The sequence below is a fragment of the Leishmania martiniquensis genome, chromosome 36 (genome assembly GCF_017916325.1).
Source record: "Leishmania martiniquensis isolate LSCM1 chromosome 36, whole genome shotgun sequence".
NCBI classification, from domain to species: domain Eukaryota; phylum Euglenozoa; class Kinetoplastea; order Trypanosomatida; family Trypanosomatidae; genus Leishmania; species Leishmania martiniquensis.
Window position 1 is genome coordinate 2,329,614 of NC_090171.1, and position 19,799 is coordinate 2,349,412.

Below are 19,799 nucleotides of genomic sequence, written 5' to 3' on the forward strand. Positions count from 1 at the left end.
ACAAAAGCAGTCGCGTGATGGCCGTTCAAGTCGCTGGTGTCGGCACACGCGGGGAGATCGTGATGATGCGAAGGGAGGAAACGAAGGTCAGAGGGATGGGACAGGCACCATCTCCGCGACGGGATCACAGATACCCTTGCTGCCCCTTTCGCATGTGGTCTCTCCTCCCCCTGCTCACCTAACACTCTTTAACACGGCGCGTGACTTTCAAAAAGAGAGCCCTTGTGTAACTGCATCGTTCTTTTTGCTTTCCTTGGCTGCCTTTGAGAGACCTCCCGTCTTTGCGCATCGCACCTCACCGCCAATGAGATGCGAGGCTGCGGCGGCACACCGTATAGCACATACCCGCATACCCAGGCATGCATGCACCCTTGGAAGGGAGAGGGGGAAGGTTGAGAAAAGGCGATCAACGAGAGACCGCCATAGCCACCGCCCTACATGTGTGCTATCGGAGTAGACGACGAAGACACACCCGCTCACGTGCTTCCTTTAAAAAAGAGGGAGGGGACAGTCACCTCAACCTCGCACTTGAACCATCGGCGTTCCAGCAGAAAGCAAACGGCGAGAAGCGGCGGCGGGGGGGGGGAGATGAAGAAGCCGCGAATCCAATCGCAACGAGGCGCCAGCGGCGCCCCACACAGCACCTGTCCGCCGGACGTATCGTACAAGGCGTGAAAGAGAGATCCAACTTTTCGTCGCCCCGGATCGTCAGGCGACGGACAGCGGCCGCGGAGACGGAGAAGCCGCTCCGATGTATCAGGGTCACTTCGACTACCTGCGCGTCTCCTCTATACAAGTTTACCCTCCCTCATCTTCTGCCCCTCCTCTGCTACGAAGCGCTTGGCCCGCGCCAAGACGTTCTCGTCGCGGCTGTTGAAGAGCGTCTGATCCTCGCGCTCGGAGGCGGAGTTGTACACTGGATTCATGGCAATGCAGTCGTAGTGGTTGCCTGTGTAGACGAGAAACGCGCGAACGGGGTAGCCCATGTCTGTGCCGAAGCGCTGAATGGTGACCGATTGCAGGTCCAAAGCAAAGATCTCCGTCTTGTACAGAAAGGACAGTATCTCTAGCTCGATGGCGCCGCCCCATGTGTCTTTCTCCGAAAGCCATGACGCGTAGGCGAGTGGATCCATGCCCAGCGTGTTCACGTTGAACATCTCTGGGTGATCCAGTACGGCCTTCACGCACTCCTGTCGAACCAGCGGCCCCTCGGTGCGGCTCTTGTTGCGCAGGACGTAGGCGCAAGCGTGGAAGAGGCAGCTGTTGTCTGCTGGGCACTTCCGACGCGTGAAGTGGGCTCGCTCAGACGCGGGGGGCACATACTGCTCTCCTGTATTGCCGAGCTGCACTTTGCCTTCTCCTTCCTGGATAATTAGCATCTCGTTTGGGCGCAGTTTCAGAAAACTTAGAGGGGTGTCCGCGCTCAGCTCTACCGCCTTGGGGGGAAAGCCAGCGAGCACGCGGAGCTGCTCGAGCGCCACCGCCGATTTCTGCGACAGCACCGCAGCGGCCTCACCCCAGGTTCCGCTAGAGCTCAGCTCTACCTGTTCGGGCGTACTGCTCTTTGGTGTACGAATACGTACGGTAATGGACATTCTGAGCAGCGCCTATGTGTGCGGGTATGTGCGTGCGAGAGGTGAGAAGGAGCTTGAGGGGGAGTGGTGTAGGTATGCGTGCGTTGCACACACACACACTACGCTGCCCGAGGCGCTGTGATCGCGGGGTCCTTCGGTGAAAGCAAGAAATGCAAAAAAAATTCAGAATACGCTCAGCGGAAAGATTGCTCTTGGGGCACCCTCGGTGGCGCACGAGAAGCGGAGGTGAGGGAAAGGAGTGAGGCGGGGGGGGGTGTCACCCGCGTGCGGGCGCGCGAGAGAGAGGGAGGAAACGGTGAGCAAGGAGGGATGCGACGCGTCTAGATTACATCTTGTGCGCCGCTGGCACAAATACGGCAGCGCCAACGCCCCAGCAACTGCTTTTCTAGCCGGCCTGCTGTGGGGTGACGCTCAACGGCTTCCGTGACTCGCACAGCGCTGTTGCCCAGTCAGCTGGGCGCAAATTCATAGAGAGAAGCAGGCACGGCCAGTAGCTATGCTGACGCTCGACGGGGAAAGAGAAGGGGGAGGAGGGAGAGCTCAACTTGCTTGCTGGTCTCACATTTCCTCCTCTTTGATTTGAATGTTGGCAGTTTTGTCGAAGGGCCCCTCTGTACAGGCGAGGGGGTCGAGGGAGAGCGAGCAAATACATGGGAGCGAGGTATGGTACATCAGGGTCTCCCTCACCGGGCGCCCCTCCCCCTCCCCTGCGCTTCCTGCATGGCACCCCATTCGAAGGCGGACGCGATGGCACAAAGATGGGCCCACCCACCGAGCGGATGTAGCCAGGCCGAGTCGTGTCACAAAAGCCATCGCAGAAGAAAGATAGGCGAGGAGGGGGGCGGTTGCCCAAAACAGCATGGGCATCACCGATAAACACAGGAGGTACGCACACGCGAAAATATCCATGTAACTCCACACCACACACACACGCACACCGGTAGAGGCGATGGTGGAAGGCAGTCCACGACACATCCTCCAGCCTCATCACCTATTCCTGCCCCATACCTCACCAACAGCTAGGCTGGTTCGGGATCATGGAAGCATGCATGAAGTGCACGGACACAGAAACCGCCGTACAGAAGCCTCCAGGACTCGTCTACGAAGTGCCGTCATGCGGCAGAGTCAGCGGGGTGTGGCAGCCGGTTGAAGCGGCGCATGTCCCCTGTGTCCAGCATGGACTCATCGAAAATGGCACAGTACTCACGGTTAGAAGCCGCGGCAATGGCGGCGCCCGCCGCCGCCTTTTCTTTGCCCTTCGCTTCTAACGGCGGTGAAGGTGTATGCCGATAGAGTGTTGCGCGTCGTTGGAACTTCTCGAAAGAGCGGCGGTATGCCTTCCCCTCAAATTCGCTGACGGAGGCCGGGTCGCGGTGTGCTTTGAGGTACAAGGCGATGTACTTGAGGGCGGACTCTTCAACGGAGAGGCCGGGGTAAATCGGGCGCTCTCGCGCTACCGCAAGCAGGGCCAGCGCTACTGGATCGTACAGCTGCCGCTGGATGTACTCCTCGTGATCGACAATGTCCGATGGAAGGGTGCCTGTGGGCAGAGGGCGCCGCAGCACCTGCGGCAGATGAGCACCATTGATGTATTGCCAAGGGCGGCGCAGGAACCGCGCCATGTGCTCCACGTTCAGCAGCGCGTACAGTTTCCCGTCGTACTCCACTACGCAGTCAGGCGATCCCTTTTTGGCGACCGGCTGAATAACACCTCGCATCCCGCGAAACTCACGAGTATCGTACAGCAGCACCGGGCAGCAGCCCTCCAGTTCCAGGCGCGCCTCCTCCACTGGAGAGGTCGCGATGATGGGGAAGTGCTTTGGCATAGGTTTGGACTTGGAGAGATCTGTCACCGACGTGGGGTCCTTGAGGAATCGCTCCAGGTAGTCCTCGGAGCTGAAGAAGTAGTGCTGCTTCAGGTAGATCGCCCCCCAACGCAAGTCCACCTCATTCGTTGCCGGCAGCGAGAACAGCCCCAGTGTAGCGACCGCCGCTGCGTCCACAGTCAGCGCGCGTACGCTGCGCACAAGGTCGTCGTGTTCGAGCCACTCGTACGGGCAGAAGGCGCCGAACTCAGAGAGGTGGCGGTGCACGCAGCTGTAAACTTGGGGGGAGTTGTACAGCTGGGCAGGGAAGGCGCGGCGCTCCCGAAGAGCGAAGTCCTGCATCTGCAGAACGTACCTTTCCACACCGTGAACGGCCGCGACAAGGTTGCTGGCGTCGAGGGGGACGCTAGGCCTGGGTAGTGGCAGGCGCAAGGCCGCGTGATGCTCCAACGCGGAAACGGCTGCGCTCCGCCCGTCAGAGTTTTCGGTGCTTCCCGGTGAGTCGCCCCCCGCAACTATCACCTTGACGATAGGCGCAGCGCACGCAACTCGCAAAAGATTCTCCGTGAAGGACGCACTGTTAGGCAGGTTGTGCAGCACTGCCCCACTACTCTTGACCTCGGCCGTCGATAGGTAGAGAGTGAGCAGTATCTGTGCGAGAGCGGCGTTGGCTCTGCCCTGCTGAGCCGCCAGCATGCAGTCAAGCTTCAGCGCGTGCCAGTGCGGGTGCACTGCCCCCCAGGCGAGTAGCGCGGAAACAGACATGCACTTCACCCGGAGGTTGTACGCGATGGAGTCGGACAGCACGCGCTGCTTGTCACCGCCCGTCTCCGTGGCGTAGCGGTCGTCCTTCTCGTACACTGCCACGACAGGCTGCTGAAGCAGTGGCGGGTTCGGTGGCGGCTGACGCATGTACGGCCATGGATCGCGCACAAAACAGAGCAGTGCGTCGTCGTTCTCGAAGAAATAAAGGCGGTTGTGCACGCGTGCCGCTCGCATGGCTGCCTCTCGCTGCAGCCGCCGCTTTTTCCTCTCCACCACTTCGCGCAGCTCCTCCACCTCGTCTGAGAGCACGTCGCTCAGCTCCTCCGGTTCCTCCAAGTCTTCGTCTTTGCCGCTCCCGGCGACGCCAACATCGCCGGCGCCGTAGAGTCCTCGACCACTCTCCCACTGCTGCTGCTGCTGCTCCGCACCGACACGCACGCCAGCAGGCTTCCAGGCGCACTTCGTTTGCGGGCCTTCTTGTCGACACCGAAACAGGCGCACGGGGTCCTCGTAGCCGAACGACGAAAGATCGCAACCACCCGCCGTCAAGCGCGCTTGCGCGTCGTCGAAACGCAGTACCTCCGGCACATAGAAGAGTGAAGCGCGGTCGCGCAGGTGGCGTCCGAGTGCCTCGACCACAGCCCGGCGCACCGTCTCCTTCGCGGCCCTGCCATCAACCTGCACCACGTCGACCAGTCGTTCCTCAATGCTATCAGTGAATTCGCCCAGTGCCTCTTCCTGTGCCTCATAATCGTCGTCCGAGCCCTGCTGCCCATCCCCTTTGACGGCGGAAACATCCGTTGCGTCAGGTTCGCCATCGGTGGCGCCGCTCTGCGGGCCGCCTGTGTGGCCCTGTGCCTCTGCCTCATCTTCTGCGTCAGACGAGGAGTCGACGTCATTCACCCCAATGTGCCGACGACGCCACTTGCGCAGTGCCTTCTCGCGGCGTCGCTGCAGCCAAGCAGCGATTCGGGCGACTTGCGTGACCTCCTTGCGAGCTTCCTCCTTCGCGGCGATCTCGCGCAGGCTGGCGTCCTCGACTTCCCTGCGCTGCTGTGCCGCGCGCAGGGCGCTCCGCTGCGCGAAGGTCTTTTCCTCAATGTTGAGGCGCACCACCACTTCCGGGACGCAGCCCTCGTCGAAGAGAACGTCTAGGTCGCTGTCCGAGAACGGCGGGCAGATCATCACGTAACCGAGCGTATTGAAGGGACGGAAGCGGGTCACGCAGCTGGCAATCCGCAGGTACGCCTCATTCAGGCGCGCCTGCTTGTCCTCTGGGTCCTCTGGCTCGAACTCAAGCTTCTCCTGCAGCTCCGCCTCTTTGGCCTCGTTCCAGTCATCCTCGTCTTCGCTGTCCTCCTCGTCCAACTCCACGTTGCTGCGCATGGCACGCTCTTCCTCGCGCTGCTCGCGTTCCTGCAATAAGCGCTCCGCCTGCGCCCTCGCCTTGAGCTTCACCTTTTCCTCCTTTGCCTTTTCGCGCAGCTCCTCTTGCAGCATGTGAGCGCGGCCGACGTGAGGATTCGTATCTTTGCTATCCTGAGGGATGTAAACGCCACGCACCATCCCACCACCTGGCGTGAGGGCGGCCTCGATACACTCCTCGAAGAATTGGCGGTCATACACAAAGAAGGGCACACAATAGGCCTCCTGAAGCCCAGCCGCGAGCGTCTTTTTCCCGGCGTACGCCGACCCCACCAACCACATGCGCGGTGGCAGCGTCTCCGGCGGAAGCTCGCCAACGTAGCGCTGCGGACAGCGCGCGAACGCGTCGCGGGCCTGCTGGGTGGCGAACACGTAAAGGCCGTCCACAAAGCGTAGGCAGAGGTCCACCCGACCGCGCACGAGGATGCCGTGCTCGCGCAGCGTGACGGGACAGTAGTTGAGGCGCGATCCGAACTGGTGGAGAAAGCGACGCATCGGCCGGGTGAGGGGGTGGCGCGGCGACCGCGGCACTTGCGGCGCCGCGTCCCCATCAGGGTTCAAGAGCGCCGCCTCCTCAGCCTCCTCCTCGGCTTCCTCGTCGGCGGCGTCCTCATCTTCCTCGCCCAGCGCTTCGTCCACGGTGGCCTCGCTCGCTTGGATGGCGAGCGGGTCCAGCAGCTGCGTCACCTCTGCAATCACTTCATGCACAACGGGGGTCTGGGGCAAGGTACTGAAGAGAACGTTAAATGATTTCTGCTGCCGCGGGCTTAGGCTGCTACTATCTGACCTCTCGAAGTGTCGATCGTGCCTAGGACCTTCTTTCAATAGCTCAAGCAGCTCTGAGAGGACTGGCGCTCCGCTCGAACCTGTATCAGCCCTCTCCGCTTCCTCGTCTTCCCCGTTGCCCTCTTTGACGGTCGCCGTGGGTGAGGCGACCGCGGGGCGCAGAACCACCACTGTTTCTGGTAGCAGATGGCTGTCCCGCAACTCGCGAAAAAAGTCTGTCTGCAAATCCGCCGACGTCACTGCCGAGAGCAGCACTGGAAGGGTCCCCGACGCCTTTTCCTTGGCAGCGCGAATCTGCATAGCCCTCTCCTCAGCGATGTCCTTTGGATTCTCGAAGGCCAACGCGCGAGGAGCGCCTCGGCGCGCATCACCGGTGGCCGTGGGGCTGCCCAGCTGTCGCTGTGGTGCCTGCGACGGAAAAGAAGTAGTCGTCTTTTCTGCCCGCTTCTTGAGCTTCGGCTTGGTGGGCAGCAGCTTTCCCTTGTTTTTTTTTGCCTGGGCCTTGGCCGCCAGCTCCTGGCGCTCCGCTCGCGCTTTGCGGGTCTCATCGTCAGCCTTTTTCCGATCCATGCTCGATCTGTGACGTGCCTGCAGAAGCGCCTGCCGCGGCTCGAGCAGCTTCGCGAATTCAGAAACAGTATATGGAGTTAGGTTAAGCTTCCCTGCCACCTCTGCCACGACCTGTTGCATGGCCTCTACCATGGAAGTCGTTGAGTGGACTAGGGTGTCATCCGCCACCACGAGTACCGGCCTCCGGTCAGGAGAGCAGTGCTGACGTAGGTACTTGACGGGAAAGTCCATGAACGCGGTCCGCTTGCTCGCGGAGGCAAAGCAGTAGTAGCAGCCGCGGTAAGCGCAGGCGTAGCAGGTCGCACCCTCTATCAGCACCTTGTCCTCCAACGCCGTCACAGGGCAATAGCGTTTCCACACAGGTGAGAGGGATAGCCCCGCCTCCCTCGCTGCCTCCTCTACAGCACGGCCCCGCTCCTCCTCTACGGCGACCGAGGTGGCCAGCTCGTTTCCGTCGTCGTCGCCCTCGCCCATCGCTGCCACATCAATCAATGCCGGCTCGTTGCACGGATACAAGCGAAACACGTGCGCAATGTAGGACGTCACCTGCCCGGTGCTGGCGGACGCGATAGGGTCCACGACCACGTAGTGGCTCAAGCTCTTGGCAAACTCTATGTGCTTCCGCCAGCAAGAGATCCAGTCCTGCTCCCCCAGTGAAGGAGAGAAGGCAGCGCCCTCGGCGACTGAAAAGGAGGGCTGAACACCCGCCTCGGTGCGGCCATCGCGGATGAGCGCCGAAAGTCGCATGCGCACCTCCGCCGCCTTCCTCTCCGCCTTCACAAGTGGCATCGTCGCCGGGTCCTCTGACTTCTCGGCGGCGTCCCCCCAGTCGCGCTCGGCATCTGCGCTTTCCTCCTCCTCTTCCAGAGCCTGCAGAATGTCTTGTGCCTCCGCCGCCTGTTGGCGGGCCTGCTCCAACTCGGCAGCTGACGGTGCTGCCTTTCCGGTCGCGCCCTCGAGCTCGATCAGGTGCGCTAAAATCTTCTCGCAGCCCTCTCGCATTTGTGCCTTCTCCAGGGCCCTTGCCTTCTCTGCTTCGTCCTTCACAAATGCATCCCAAGCCTGCCGTGACGCCGCTGCAGCGGCGTCCATCCTCCCCCTCGCGCGCTCCTCATACACACGCGCCACGGCAGTGCACACCTCCACGACGTAGTCTGGCCGCGCTGTCTCGGACAACTCCAGCGCCCGCACAAAGTTTTCGTCGAATGCGTCGGCGGTGTCTGCTGTGAAAGACATGGTGTCGCTAAACACGTAGCCGCGGTACTCGGCACGCGCGCTTCTCATGGAGTCCTGCAAGAGCCGCACCTGCATCTTCATCGGAACCGCTGTGCGTTGTGCGAGGCACGCGGAGAGCTCCTCGGCCACCTCACCCTTCTCTGAACTGCTCAGAGCAGCTACGGCCAGTTCAAGCACGTTCAGGTGAACGCAGTGGAGCTCCTCGGCGAGTTGCCGGCCAACCTCGCTCTTGCCGATGCCCGCAGGGCCAACGAGCAGGATGCGCGGGGACCGATGACGATGGTAGTGCTCCACTTCCTGCTGCACAGCGCGTAGTTCGTCCGGCATATAAAGCGTGACCGGGCTCGTCAGGTTTCGGCGCCAGTTCGGTAGCGTCACCTCATCCGGATGAAGGAAAAACGCGGCATTCACGTGTTCATTTTGCGGCGCCCCATTTGCACCACTGTGCTCGCCCGGCTTCGCCAAGGCCTTCTCGGTGCGATGCACCAGCTCCTGTAAATACGCTGCTGCGTCGCGGCGCTGCGCATAAACCGCACACATCTCCTCGCATGCTAGCTGAAACTGGGTCACCACGAGCTGGCCACGTGGGTCACAGTAGCGATGGTACACATCGTCCGCCGCCGCGTTAGACCTCGGCATGTTTGTGTTGCTGAAGTGCAGCCTGTAGAACCAGTGAAAAAATATGCGGAACTGTGGCAGCGAGAGGCTGGAGGGGTTTGGGCCATCACTGAGCTGGAGCCTCTCAAAGAGGGTGTCGTATACCGCCGGATACGAGCGCGGGGGGAGTAGTTCGATATAGTCCGTCACTGGCGCCTCCAAGTAGACCGGCGCCGCCGTGCGTTGAATAGTAAGCACCTCCGCCGGCTGCAACAAGTTGTGCGGCGCCTCGTCGTTCACCACGCAATCGACTAGCTCGGTGTTGAATTCTATCCACAGCCGCTGCTCTTCCTCGTTCTCCTGCGCGGCTATCATATCGGGCATCCACCGAGTCGGCACGCTCCCCAAAAAAGCGGCGAAGTCGCCCTTGGTATAGACCTCTGGCAGCGCTGTTCGCCCTGCTGCGCTGCCCGCCTCATCGCCGTTGGCGTTGACAAGAGACGGCGAGCGTAGCACCTCCTCTACAGCGGCCTCGGTGTCACGATCGATAGCATTGCCGTGCAGGGCGAGGTAGACGCACGACACCACGAGCGCCATTTCTGCTCGCGGCAGGACGACGGAGGCTGTGTCTCTATGTACATCAGTGCGCGCACTATCGTCTGCCCCCTCCGTCTGCTGCGATGGCAAGGTGCCCCCCTCCTCTGAGACCTCAGCGCACATGTGCTGCTGTTTCTTCACAGAAGGGAGGGCGCACCAGAGCCGCTCCCACACATCCTCGATAGTGACGAGAGAGGAAGCCTCAGTGACCACCGCGGCTGTCGAGGATTTTTTCATGATGCTCCACGCGGCAAATACGACGAAAAAAATATATATAATGATATCAACAGCGCTAAGAAGTAAAAAGCGTGCGGCGGGCTGTGCGCTCACATTTCAAAAAAATGAACAGACAGGTCCGTGACGATAGCCCGTCTCACCTCAGATAAGCCGAAGGGTGCGATGGCCGCAGATATACCCCTACGCACTCTGCCGTCTTTCTTTTGCAAACGAACTTCACGTGCGTGCAACGGAAAACTCGTCGGTGCCGACGCCGTGTGTGTATGTGTGTGTGTTTGTGTGTGTGTGTACAAAGGGGCAGCAGGTGAGGGGTCCACTTTTCGGTATGCGCCTCGTGCTTCACCTTCCCTCTTTGTTGTCTAGTAGAGGTGAGGGGCGCTCTCCGCGTTCTAAACTGCTGCGGCCGAGTGGCACCTCTGCCGCCAGGCATGAGGAGGAGGAGAGTGCCGAGAAGTCATAAGACATCCCAAGAAAACAGGCGTAGAAATGGTTGATAGTAGGCGAAAAGAGCGCAAAACGGCAAGCGGAGAGGGAAGGAAAAGAGTGCGGAGAAAGGGGAGGGAGTGGAGGCAAGGGAAGCGCGAGATACTTTGCCCTCCCTACGAATCCAAGTGGATTTCAGCGAGAGGGCAGACCTTGTGGGGTAGCCACAGTGTCGCCTTACTTACGCTCACCCGAACTCTGACATGGAAGAGCGTCCCCCTCCCCCACCACCTCGAAAAGATGGCTCGAGGTGAGCCACCGAAGAGGAGAAGGGGGAAGGAGAAAAAACAGTGAGGGACGAAGTGGTCAGGTCATCAGCACTATATGATCACTTGCGACGCCGCGACAAAGAGTTGGATCGGCTCCGCCTGCGCGCCACATGCACCGCTCGCCATCTCGCTTCAGCCTCCCCCGCCTCTGCCTTTCGAGGCCGTGAAACACAAAATCACCCGCGACTTTGGTGCGCTACGCATCAACGTCAGGGGGCTCGGGAATATCAGCGCCCTGAATCCACTCGGCGCGGCGAAGCAGGCAAAACGCTGGCGCAAACAAGTCCGCGGCCGCTACTGAGGGCAGGCTGAGCGGCGGGGCCTGCACCACTTCCAACATAGCGCGGGCATCGATCCATAGCTGAATCGTCATCTTGTCACGGTCCGTCGCTGTCTCCATAGTGACGCGCTGCCCACTGACCGGCGATGCGGCACCGCCGCTGACTTCCTCAGCGTTGCCTGCAGTGGCATCTGTCGTTGTAGGCGACGCGGCGAAGCCCTCTTTCCTGCGGCGCAGCTTCTCCCAGCTCTCCTCCGTCTTCTTTGCCGTGAGTAGCGTTTCCCTGGCCAGTGCCACAAAGTTCGCTAGAACTGCTTGCAGTATCTCCGCCACACCTTCCTGAAGCGCTGCCTCAGTAAACCCGCTCCGCTGTGCCTCCTCGGCAAACTTCTGCAGTGGCTGTAGAGCAGGAGCAATATACCACGACGCTGCAGACGGTATCATCTTGCGCGTATGGGAGTAAGCTGAACGAACGGACTTTAGGTTTTGAAGGGACATTACCGCTGAGTCGGTGATATGTCGCAAAAGTTCCGCTTTTGCCTGCTGCAAAAACTGACCACACACAGACGCGCTGGCGAAGTGCAGGACGTCTGTCACCAGGGCCACTGTACTGCGCTCGCCTACAGGTGCACCAGTCGCTATGTCTATCTTGTCAACCAACGCACGCCCGGAATCTGCTGCCAGACGCCCGAGGATGACCTGTTGCAGCTGGCCCGTCAAAAAGGTGCGCAGCGCGTGCGCATCCGCGATCGCTTGCAGCAGTGTGTCGTGCATCCCACTTGCAACAGTCCCACCGTTTTCTGATGCTGATGCAGTCGCTGGCCTCTCCACATCGAACCTCGCGTCGCCATGGGCCGGCGCCGTCATGGTCAAAGCCTCTTGCACTCGCGTCAGCACACGGTAGCAGGACGCGACAGTCTGACGCAGAAACCACGGCGTGCACGGCAGCAGAAACACAGAAGATGAGAAGAGGCGTAGCAGCTGCTGATGCACGATGTAGAAGAGCCGGAAGTGGTAGTCGCTGTTCGTCGCCGAGGGGAGCCGGTCGAGTGAGGAGGAGACGGACTGCAGCGCCTTATCCACCTCACTCACGCGTAGAGCGGCATAGACATTGAGGTTCCATTTGTGAATCCACAAGACGACATCCGGCGATTCACGCAAGACGGCCAGCTCCTCCAGATCTACGCAGGAGCCCTCGACCATTGCGAGCAGTTCATAAGCTGCCTTATACTTCACTTGGAAGCTGTTCGGGATGCCGACCTCGTAAAGCGAGGGCAGCTTCTTCACCATTGTTTCGCTCACAATAGGCCACACGATGGTCGCAGTTGGGTGCAAGCAGGCCCCGTAGTGTTCGCGCAGCAGCGGCAACAGCGGCAAAAAAGTGCTCTGAAGCACTTCTTTCATCTGCTTGAGAAGCGCCACCGTCCCCTCGACACTCTGCCGAGCTTGTGTTGCGGCTTTCCACGAAACAACCGCCTCCAGCGGCGGTCGCAGCACAGTGTTGCGGAACACCGCGGCAAACTGTTTCATCTCTCCTGCCTGTGCATAGAGCTTAATGACGCGGCCGAGAAGCTGCCGAGAAATAGGCGAGCATCGTGTCACGGGCACGGGCGAGGTCGATGCATTACCGGCCGTGGGAGACGGACACGCATTCAAGGCAGCACCACCGTTCTCTGTGCTGGAGCTGAAGAGAAGCTGACTGGTATGGACCAGCACGACCTCCAAGACGCCCAGCACTGATCGCTCGGCAGCTGCGACGTACGATACGGCCTCCACCTTTTCTTGCTGGCGCGACGGCAACGAACCAAGTCGCTGGCAGATCTCCTTGAGCTCCTGAAAGAGCAACACGACGTCCTCGAGCACATCGAGCGCAGCATCAGAAAGCCGGGTGTCGGGTGCGATCGAAAAGTTAGCCTTACCCGATACCGCGCCGCTTTTGTTACTTCCGTCGCGCGATGTCATTGCCAATGGAAACTTGGACGCACTACTGCCAGTTGTTCCCGTACCAGAGACGCCGCTGCATGCTGTTGGCGCCGCGTGATCGACGGTAATGTTCAGCAATTCGGCCAGGTCGTCAAGCTGATAGGCAACTGTCTCGTAGACCACCATGCATTTCAGGTACATGGCGTCGAAGGCGCGCTCCATCTCAGCGACGCAGGCCGCCTCCACTTTCTCCTTTACCCTCTGCGACGTACTCGCTAGCTGGCCAACAACGGTAGATAGCTTCTCCATCGCTGCGGTGAGGGGGCGCTCCATGTAGGAGAGCTCGTCGCGCATCCCCACAAGGTGCCCTGATACATTCACGAACGCCGTGTGCACCTCCGTGTTCACGCACTGCGCGATCTTGTTCTCCAGATACTCCTCATAGGCGTGCAAGTCTTGAGACAGGGAGGAGAGAGGGACGCCATGCTGCACCTTTCCGTTCACAAACGCTAGCGGATCGTAGGCTGGGAGTCCGCGCGGGCAGCGTCGGCGTCGCGCGTGCTCGTCGCCGTTCGCTGCGTCTGATGGAGAGGAAAGCACTGAGGATTCACTGCTGGGCGAGCTGTCATAGCTGTCGGCGGCGGCATCCTCATCTACAACGATGCCAAACTCGTGCTCTGCGAAGCATAGCTGAATGAGCTGAAGCTGCTGCTTCAGTAGCTCGGCGTCGGCCTCCGCATTATCCACAGTGTCGGGTGGTGGTGGTGTCGGTGCCGCACCATCGACATCGGAAGCGGACAACATGAGCGGTCCCTTCACATCGTTAGCGGCGGCATGTGGGGGACATGTCTCCGGGCAGCTGGCACCACCTCTACTCGGATGCCCGTCTCCCTGCAGCGGAGCGGCTGGAGTGGAGCTACAGCTCATGGCTGCCCGCGGTTTCGAAGACGCTCCAATGGAAAGAGAAAAAACGGGGAAGAGGAGGGAAGGGGGGAGCACGGCCGTGCGAATTCACTGGAGTGTGTGTCTGCGGGTGAGATCCAACGGCCTAAGTGAGAAGTGCTGCACCCACACCCACACACACAGAGAGAGAGAAAGAGGGAATTATTCCAGTCGAGCCGCCTCACATGCACGTGTACCGGGCGATGGCTGTACGGGATACGCTCGGCGACGCTAATGATGAGTACACCAGTAGTCCCCACGCGCAGAACTCGCTACGCCGAGGAAAGGGAAAAGGCGGGGGAGAGTACACGAGGGTGTGTGCGTAGGCGGAGGGAAGTGGGTGAGTCAATGCATCGTTGCGGGGGATCAAAGATACACGCAGAGAGATGAAAAGAAAAAGCGAAGAACGAGAAGAGCATGGAATTCGAGGGAGGAGACGTGACCGTGGTAAGGGAAGCGCATGTGACGCATATCACTTCCGCGAGTTGAGCAGGCGCGTCCACCTCGCACCTCCAGACGAGTTGTGCGAAAAAAGGAAGGGTAGACAAAGGAGCAGCTTCCTTATTCACGAGCAGATGAGGCGAGTGGTTGCCGGCGTCAAGCGACAAAAAAAATCCAACATGAATTAGGCAATCCGCACTGACGATGAAAACGGAAGTGGCGGCGGCTAAGGAGCCTCCTTCGTCTGCCCCGGTGCCCCCTTGCCGTCGCTGACGCACACGATAGCGTTCCTCCTTTTCTTTCCCTGACTACTGTGGATACCGAACATCCCGCACACGCACGCGCGTGCCAAGCGGGGCAGCACTGACCGTTGAGAGGCAGGGGTCCAGCTTCGTCCTCTGTGTGCACAGCCGAGTGGGCTGTCTCACCCTCGTAGAGCAACATGACAGAACAACCCAAGAACACGCACACGATGGCACCACAGGACTACCCCTTCCCTCTCCCCCCACCCGCAACCTGGAGACGAGAACGCACAGCGCCGCTGTCACGTTTAAGGGCGCGGCAGGAGTGGCACAAGAAAAGGGGGGCCTACACAAACTACAAGCGCGCCACCCCACAGGGTCATTGTCGTGGCAGCCGTACGCCGCTCACTGGTGCGGTATGCACACTACCCGCCCCGCCCCACCGCTGCCAGAACAATCTCTCAACTACTGTGAGGCAGCGTCGCCGTTGGGAGCTTGAGCAGCTGCTTTGATCTTCTCCATGTGGGTTCGCCAAGCCTCACCCGAGTCGACGCCGCTCTGAAATGCCTCCCGTTCCTCCTGGTGGCGCACCTCGCGCAGCCAGGTGAGGTTTCCACGCACGTTCTCGAGGCTGCGCGGCTCATACACGGCTTTCCCGAACTGCCAATCCAGATGGTGCATGCGCTCCCACTCCCGAACGACGGCGTCTCGATTGTCGGTTGGCAGGGCGTGCACGAAGCCCAGTTGTGGCTGCAGCGGGTGCGACCGCATCACTTCCCGCGCCGCCTCTGGAATTTCGCTCGGCGGTGGCTTTCGAGCGACCGTGACATGCGTCAGGACAAAGTCGATGACGTTGGCCACGCTTTTCAACTCCAGACGGTCGACGGACGTGGGCACGAGGCGGAAGACGCCTTCGACTACCTCGTCCAGCACGCGTTCGCGCAGTGTTTCCTCCTCAAACACAAAGTTCTCGATGATGCGCCGCTCCGGCAGGTCAGTAAGCGGCCTGCCCTCGAAGTCTAGCCGGCGTAGCTCGTAGCCGTCGCGCTGCGTCTCGGCGAAAATGACCTCCGTAAGCTTATCCACGAGGTAGCTTCGAATTTCATCGTCACTCATACTCAGCACCACGCCGGCAAACTCCTCATCCCAGGAAGTGGGCCGAATGCCCCGGGGGCTTGGTGGTACGTAGTCGTCTGGCGCGACATTCGGCAGCCATGGGTATTGTGTGTGCCACCACTTCCACGCATACGCCGACGTGCCGCGAGTGAGGCCGACACCTTCGGGATTGAAGCGCTCTACGTAGGGCTGAGGCCGGTGAGAATGGCTCTGATCCCATTTCGTGATGCCCTGCGCCTCGCGCTGCCAGCGGTTCAGCTCTTTATACCTCTGCATGTGCGGACGGCCCTTCCGCAGCACATTTTTGTGCTGCGACTTGAGCAGCGCCGCAGTGCGGTGCTGCATGCGGCCGCGGCGGTGTGTTACGTCAGTCGCCCTGTACGCAGCCTTCGATAGGACAAGAGGGAGTAATGTAAGCAGAGATCGCTACACTTTGTTCTGCTCTGAAGCCGCGGAGGCAGCGGCGTACGCGGAGTTGGGCGACGTGTGAGAAGACGGAGGAGAAAAGCAACGCACGAAAAGAGAAACGGTGCAGAGGGCATATAGATTGGAAAGATTCGCGCCCCTCATGAGACGCGATGGAGGGGCAGCGGGCGGCGAAGCACGCAGGTGTCCGGCTTACACCTGCAGCCTATGCTGTCAAGAGAGGCCTTTGTTTTTTTTTTGATTCCGTATCCTCGGTGCCATCCGCCCTTCACACGGGTAGACAGTCATGAAGCCAAAGCCCTCGAAGAGATGGGCCCTCGACACGGTAAACCCAAGCTTCTCGCACGCCGATGGCATAGCAGTAGCGACCCCGCCTGATAAAAAAAAGGAGGCGCACATCATCTCCCACACGACAAAGTACGGCGCGCGCCGACGCTGTCGCTCTTCTTCGACATTCGGCGGCACTCTCTTCTCTTTCAGTTTTCTTTTCTTTTCATCTTCACTTGAACATCAGCATTTACTATGTTACGGGTCTTAGGAAGACTTACGCCGTAAGCGAAAGCACACACGTGTAGGCACACACAGACACACATTTACAACGACAGGAATGTCATGCCTTTTTCTTCCTTTTTTGTGGGAAGGGGGGAGGGAAGGGGGAAGGCTGTGTTTATCTTCCTTTCTCTGCTCTGTCGCTTCGGCCTCGGATCCCTTGCGGCGCGGAGGGCCGTGCAAGGCCAGTTGCGGTAACGGGGAGTACCGCACACACGGAGAAGGCGGAAAGGACAAAGCGCATGGGCTAGCGAGAGAGACATATGCACATACACCCTAACACAAACACACACTTATACCGGCCGACAGACAGACTGACAGGCACGTAGAGATGGGGACGATTCGGTATCAGAGGAGGAATCGGAAGAGAATGGCGCCACCGAATGCTGTCGAGGGCGCTCCAAGATGCATCCTGTAAAGAAACCACTGTTGTCTTCCACCCCACCACACCGCGTTCGTTTCCTACACGCAGCACCTTCTCCCGACCCGAAGGCGACATGACCCTCGCGCTGGTGACCCTGTCTTGCTGCGCTGGCCGGATTGATCCAACTGCGCGGGAAGAGGCGGGATGGGCGGAGGAGGGCGAACGTGACCGGCAGGGACGTGCTCTAGTCAACTGAACACGATATATATATATATGTGTCTGTGTGTGTGTGTGTGCACGCTTGCGCGTGTATGTGTGTACGCGCGCATAAGCTCGACGAGGCGGAACGCACGAAGTCGCCCCCACCAAATAAACGAGAAAAGGAAGAAGAGATGACACAATCACAGACAGACAGACACACACAGACAGGCACACAGAGACAGACACACACACACACAAGGGAAGAAAAAAACTTGAAAAGACGCAAGCAAAGATGAAAAGAGAAGCATCAAATTCGGTGGTGTAGGCAACTGCGGGAGAGGAAAGGGGGCCTCGGAGTGTGCCCGAACGGGGATGTCTGTGAGCACCGCAGCAGAGCGCACTGCCTGACTGTTCCATGCCAAAAGAAAAACGAAACACAGAAAAGAAGGGGAGGCCGTACGCGGGTGTTCAGGCGGCTATGCCGTGCCGGGGAACATCTGCTCCATCTCATCCACAAACATCTTGTACTTTTCGTTCGTTCTGTTCTCTCGAATCCACGCCTGGGCCTCGGTATCGTTGAGGTATCCCTGCTGCGTGAGCTCCATCATAAAGTCAGACGCAATGTCCTTCATGAAGGGTCGCTGCTTGATGGAGGCAATGCAGCTGAGAATGTCGCTGCCGGCGGGCTTGTCACCGGGGTGAGTCTCCTGCCACTTGCTCAGCATAGACGTCCACACCTCCAGGAAGTCCTCTTCCCACTCCATCTGCGCGCCATCCAGCGGCACGTACAGCGCGTCGAGGTAGTTTGCTGAGCGAGCCATGATGTTGCTCACCATCGAGAGGAAGTCCATCGACTCGGTGGCCGTCACGCACGCCACGAAGCGGCTGTAGACCTTGGGAAAGTCCTCCTTGATATTGTACGCCACGGCGTTCGTCAAGCACCACGCGTAGCCGCGAGACAGCTCCTTCATGTCGAACATGCCGCTGTTCAGCGAGTTCATGAATAGCTTGCGGTCCTCTTCGGCAGACGTCTCCGTGACCTTCTTCACAATGACGTACACGGCACACATGCGGCACATGTGCGCGGCGTCCTGCGGCACCGCCTCCACAATCGCCTTGCCAGCAGCGGCCCAGTCCCCGTCCGTGTGCGCATCGCGAATGCAGCTCAGGATGCGCGAGCTGAGGTCGTCGTCAACGCACTTCGGCGGTGTCGCCAACGTCATGAGCTTTCGGTCCTCATCGCTCATCTGCGAACCGGATGCCGCAGCGGGATGTGGTGCCATGGGAGGCGGCGTCATACCCTCGCCAGGGAAGGGCGGCGGAGGTGCTGAGAAGGGCGGTGGCGGCATCATGTAGTCGTTATTCACCGGGAACTGGCTGAGGTCGTTGTAGCTCACGACACGGTCCTGGCGTAGGCTGCCTGGTCCACCACCGCGGCCGAACTTCTCGTCTCCTCGGTCCGCTATGCTCGGGGGACGTGGCATGCCACGGATGCTGCCGGCGTTCACACCGCTCATGCCCGAGCCGCGGCTGCCAGCGTGCTGCTGCTGCCACGTTCCGCCGCCGCCGCCGAAGTTGTTCGCCGATGAATTACGGTGCATATGCTCGCTTGATCCGCTGAAGCCGCCAGTGCTGTTATGAGTCCCCGCGTGGGTGCTCGAGCGGTGATTGGAGCGCTCGCTGTTGCCTGTGTTGTTGCTGTCGTCCGCGCCGCCGCCCGAGGAGCCCTGCGCTGGGCTCTCCTTTGGCTTCCATCCCTCGTTGCGCCACTCCAGCAGGTTCTGAATGAGAAACCGGATACGGCGCGAAAAGCGGGGGTCGTTCATGGATGAGTTTAGCGCACGCCAGATGGTGTCGTGCGGATGTGCAGCGGCAGCCGCGTCTTTGGGCACGTGGTTTAGCGCCATGCCGGCATTTTCGTCGAACCGTTTGCCGATGACGTTCATCAAGCTTACCATCATCTCGAGGTCGGCGTCCGTGGTAACCAGCTTCGGGCTTGGTATAAAGCCCAGCACAAGTGCCGTCGAGCACACGGCCAGAATCACGCGGTGCGAGATGAGGGAGCGCATGTACAGCTCGCCAACGAACTTGATGTTCGCCATGTTCCGCTTGCGCAGCTGCTCCTCGGCCTCCGCATTGCTCGTCGGCGGCTGGTTCACGAAGCTGTCGTGGAACTCTTGGCAACGCTTCACCAGCGCGTTGCGCACACGGCCGTTCACGTTCTTTTGCTCTTCGTCCCCCGTGTGCTGCGCCGCCATGAGCTGGCCAAGCTCAGAGTTGGGGTTCCCGGCGGCTTCTGCGACAAGGTCTTGCTCGTACACCTTGATGCGTTGGCACAGTTGCGCGTAGACGCCTGAAAAGACCGGCTCCGCGACAGCTTTGTTGAAGATGATATCTACCGCCCCCTTCAGCACCAACGGGTTCAGCACCAAATCCGGCGACAGTGCCTCCTCCACGACAGCGTCAAAGTTCTTATCGGTGAGTTTGTTCAGAGAGCCCTGCACGCGGCGCAGCTCGCGCTCCGATGCATCCATATCCTTCTTATCACGCACTCGAAAGCCATTTTCGGACCTCACGAGCTTTGGTATTTCTGCCTTGCGCTGCTTTTCCAGCCGTGCCGTGAGCAGCACGCGCTCCAACGAGAAGTTGGGCTCAGGAATGGCGGTCCACGTATCGCGGAAAGCGAGGATGTCGGCAAGCGTCATCTGGTTCTTTACCTTCTCCTCCTTCTGAGGGACGATGCCACGCAGATTGAACAGCATGGTTGTGGGCGGCGATGTTCTTCGTTGTGTTTGCAATGTGTTGTTCGGGATAAGGACTAGCGAGTGTCGAGCCACGCGCAGCGTGTGGCGCTGAGGCGGATGGGGTGTATATCTAACGTTTCGTTTCGTATCACCAATGTGCACGCTCAATGCAATGTTGTCACGCT

At 59.9% G+C, this 19,799-nt stretch overlaps 5 protein-coding genes across 5 annotated transcripts; all 5 read right to left on the bottom strand.

The window, feature by feature from the left end:
- Nucleotides 1–788: 788 nt before the first annotated feature.
- Nucleotides 789–1,595, bottom strand: LSCM1_00637 (uncharacterized protein; the record flags this gene model as incomplete). Its single annotated transcript, XM_067318281.1, has 1 exon — nt 789–1,595. The coding sequence occupies one exon, from the start codon at nt 1,593–1,595 to the stop codon at nt 789–791; it is 807 nt and encodes a 268-aa protein (XP_067174386.1).
- Nucleotides 1,596–2,707: 1,112 nt separating this feature from the next.
- On the bottom strand, nt 2,708–9,634 carry LSCM1_00638 (uncharacterized protein; the record flags this gene model as incomplete). The annotated part of the gene is made up of 1 exon (XM_067318282.1): nt 2,708–9,634. One exon carries the CDS (start codon nt 9,632–9,634, stop codon nt 2,708–2,710), a length of 6,927 nt encoding a protein of 2,308 aa, XP_067174387.1.
- A 948-nt stretch (nt 9,635–10,582) lies between these two features.
- LSCM1_00639 (uncharacterized protein) lies at nt 10,583–13,516 on the bottom strand (the record flags this gene model as incomplete). Its single annotated transcript, XM_067318283.1, has 1 exon — nt 10,583–13,516. The coding sequence occupies one exon, from the start codon at nt 13,514–13,516 to the stop codon at nt 10,583–10,585; it is 2,934 nt and encodes a 977-aa protein (XP_067174388.1).
- A 1,163-nt stretch (nt 13,517–14,679) lies between these two features.
- Nucleotides 14,680–15,675, bottom strand: LSCM1_00640 (uncharacterized protein; the record flags this gene model as incomplete). The annotated part of the gene is made up of 1 exon (XM_067318284.1): nt 14,680–15,675. The coding sequence occupies one exon, from the start codon at nt 15,673–15,675 to the stop codon at nt 14,680–14,682; it is 996 nt and encodes a 331-aa protein (XP_067174389.1).
- A 1,671-nt stretch (nt 15,676–17,346) lies between these two features.
- LSCM1_00641 (uncharacterized protein) lies at nt 17,347–19,632 on the bottom strand (the record flags this gene model as incomplete). The annotated part of the gene is made up of 1 exon (XM_067318285.1): nt 17,347–19,632. The coding sequence occupies one exon, from the start codon at nt 19,630–19,632 to the stop codon at nt 17,347–17,349; it is 2,286 nt and encodes a 761-aa protein (XP_067174390.1).
- Nucleotides 19,633–19,799: the final 167 nt, after the last annotated feature.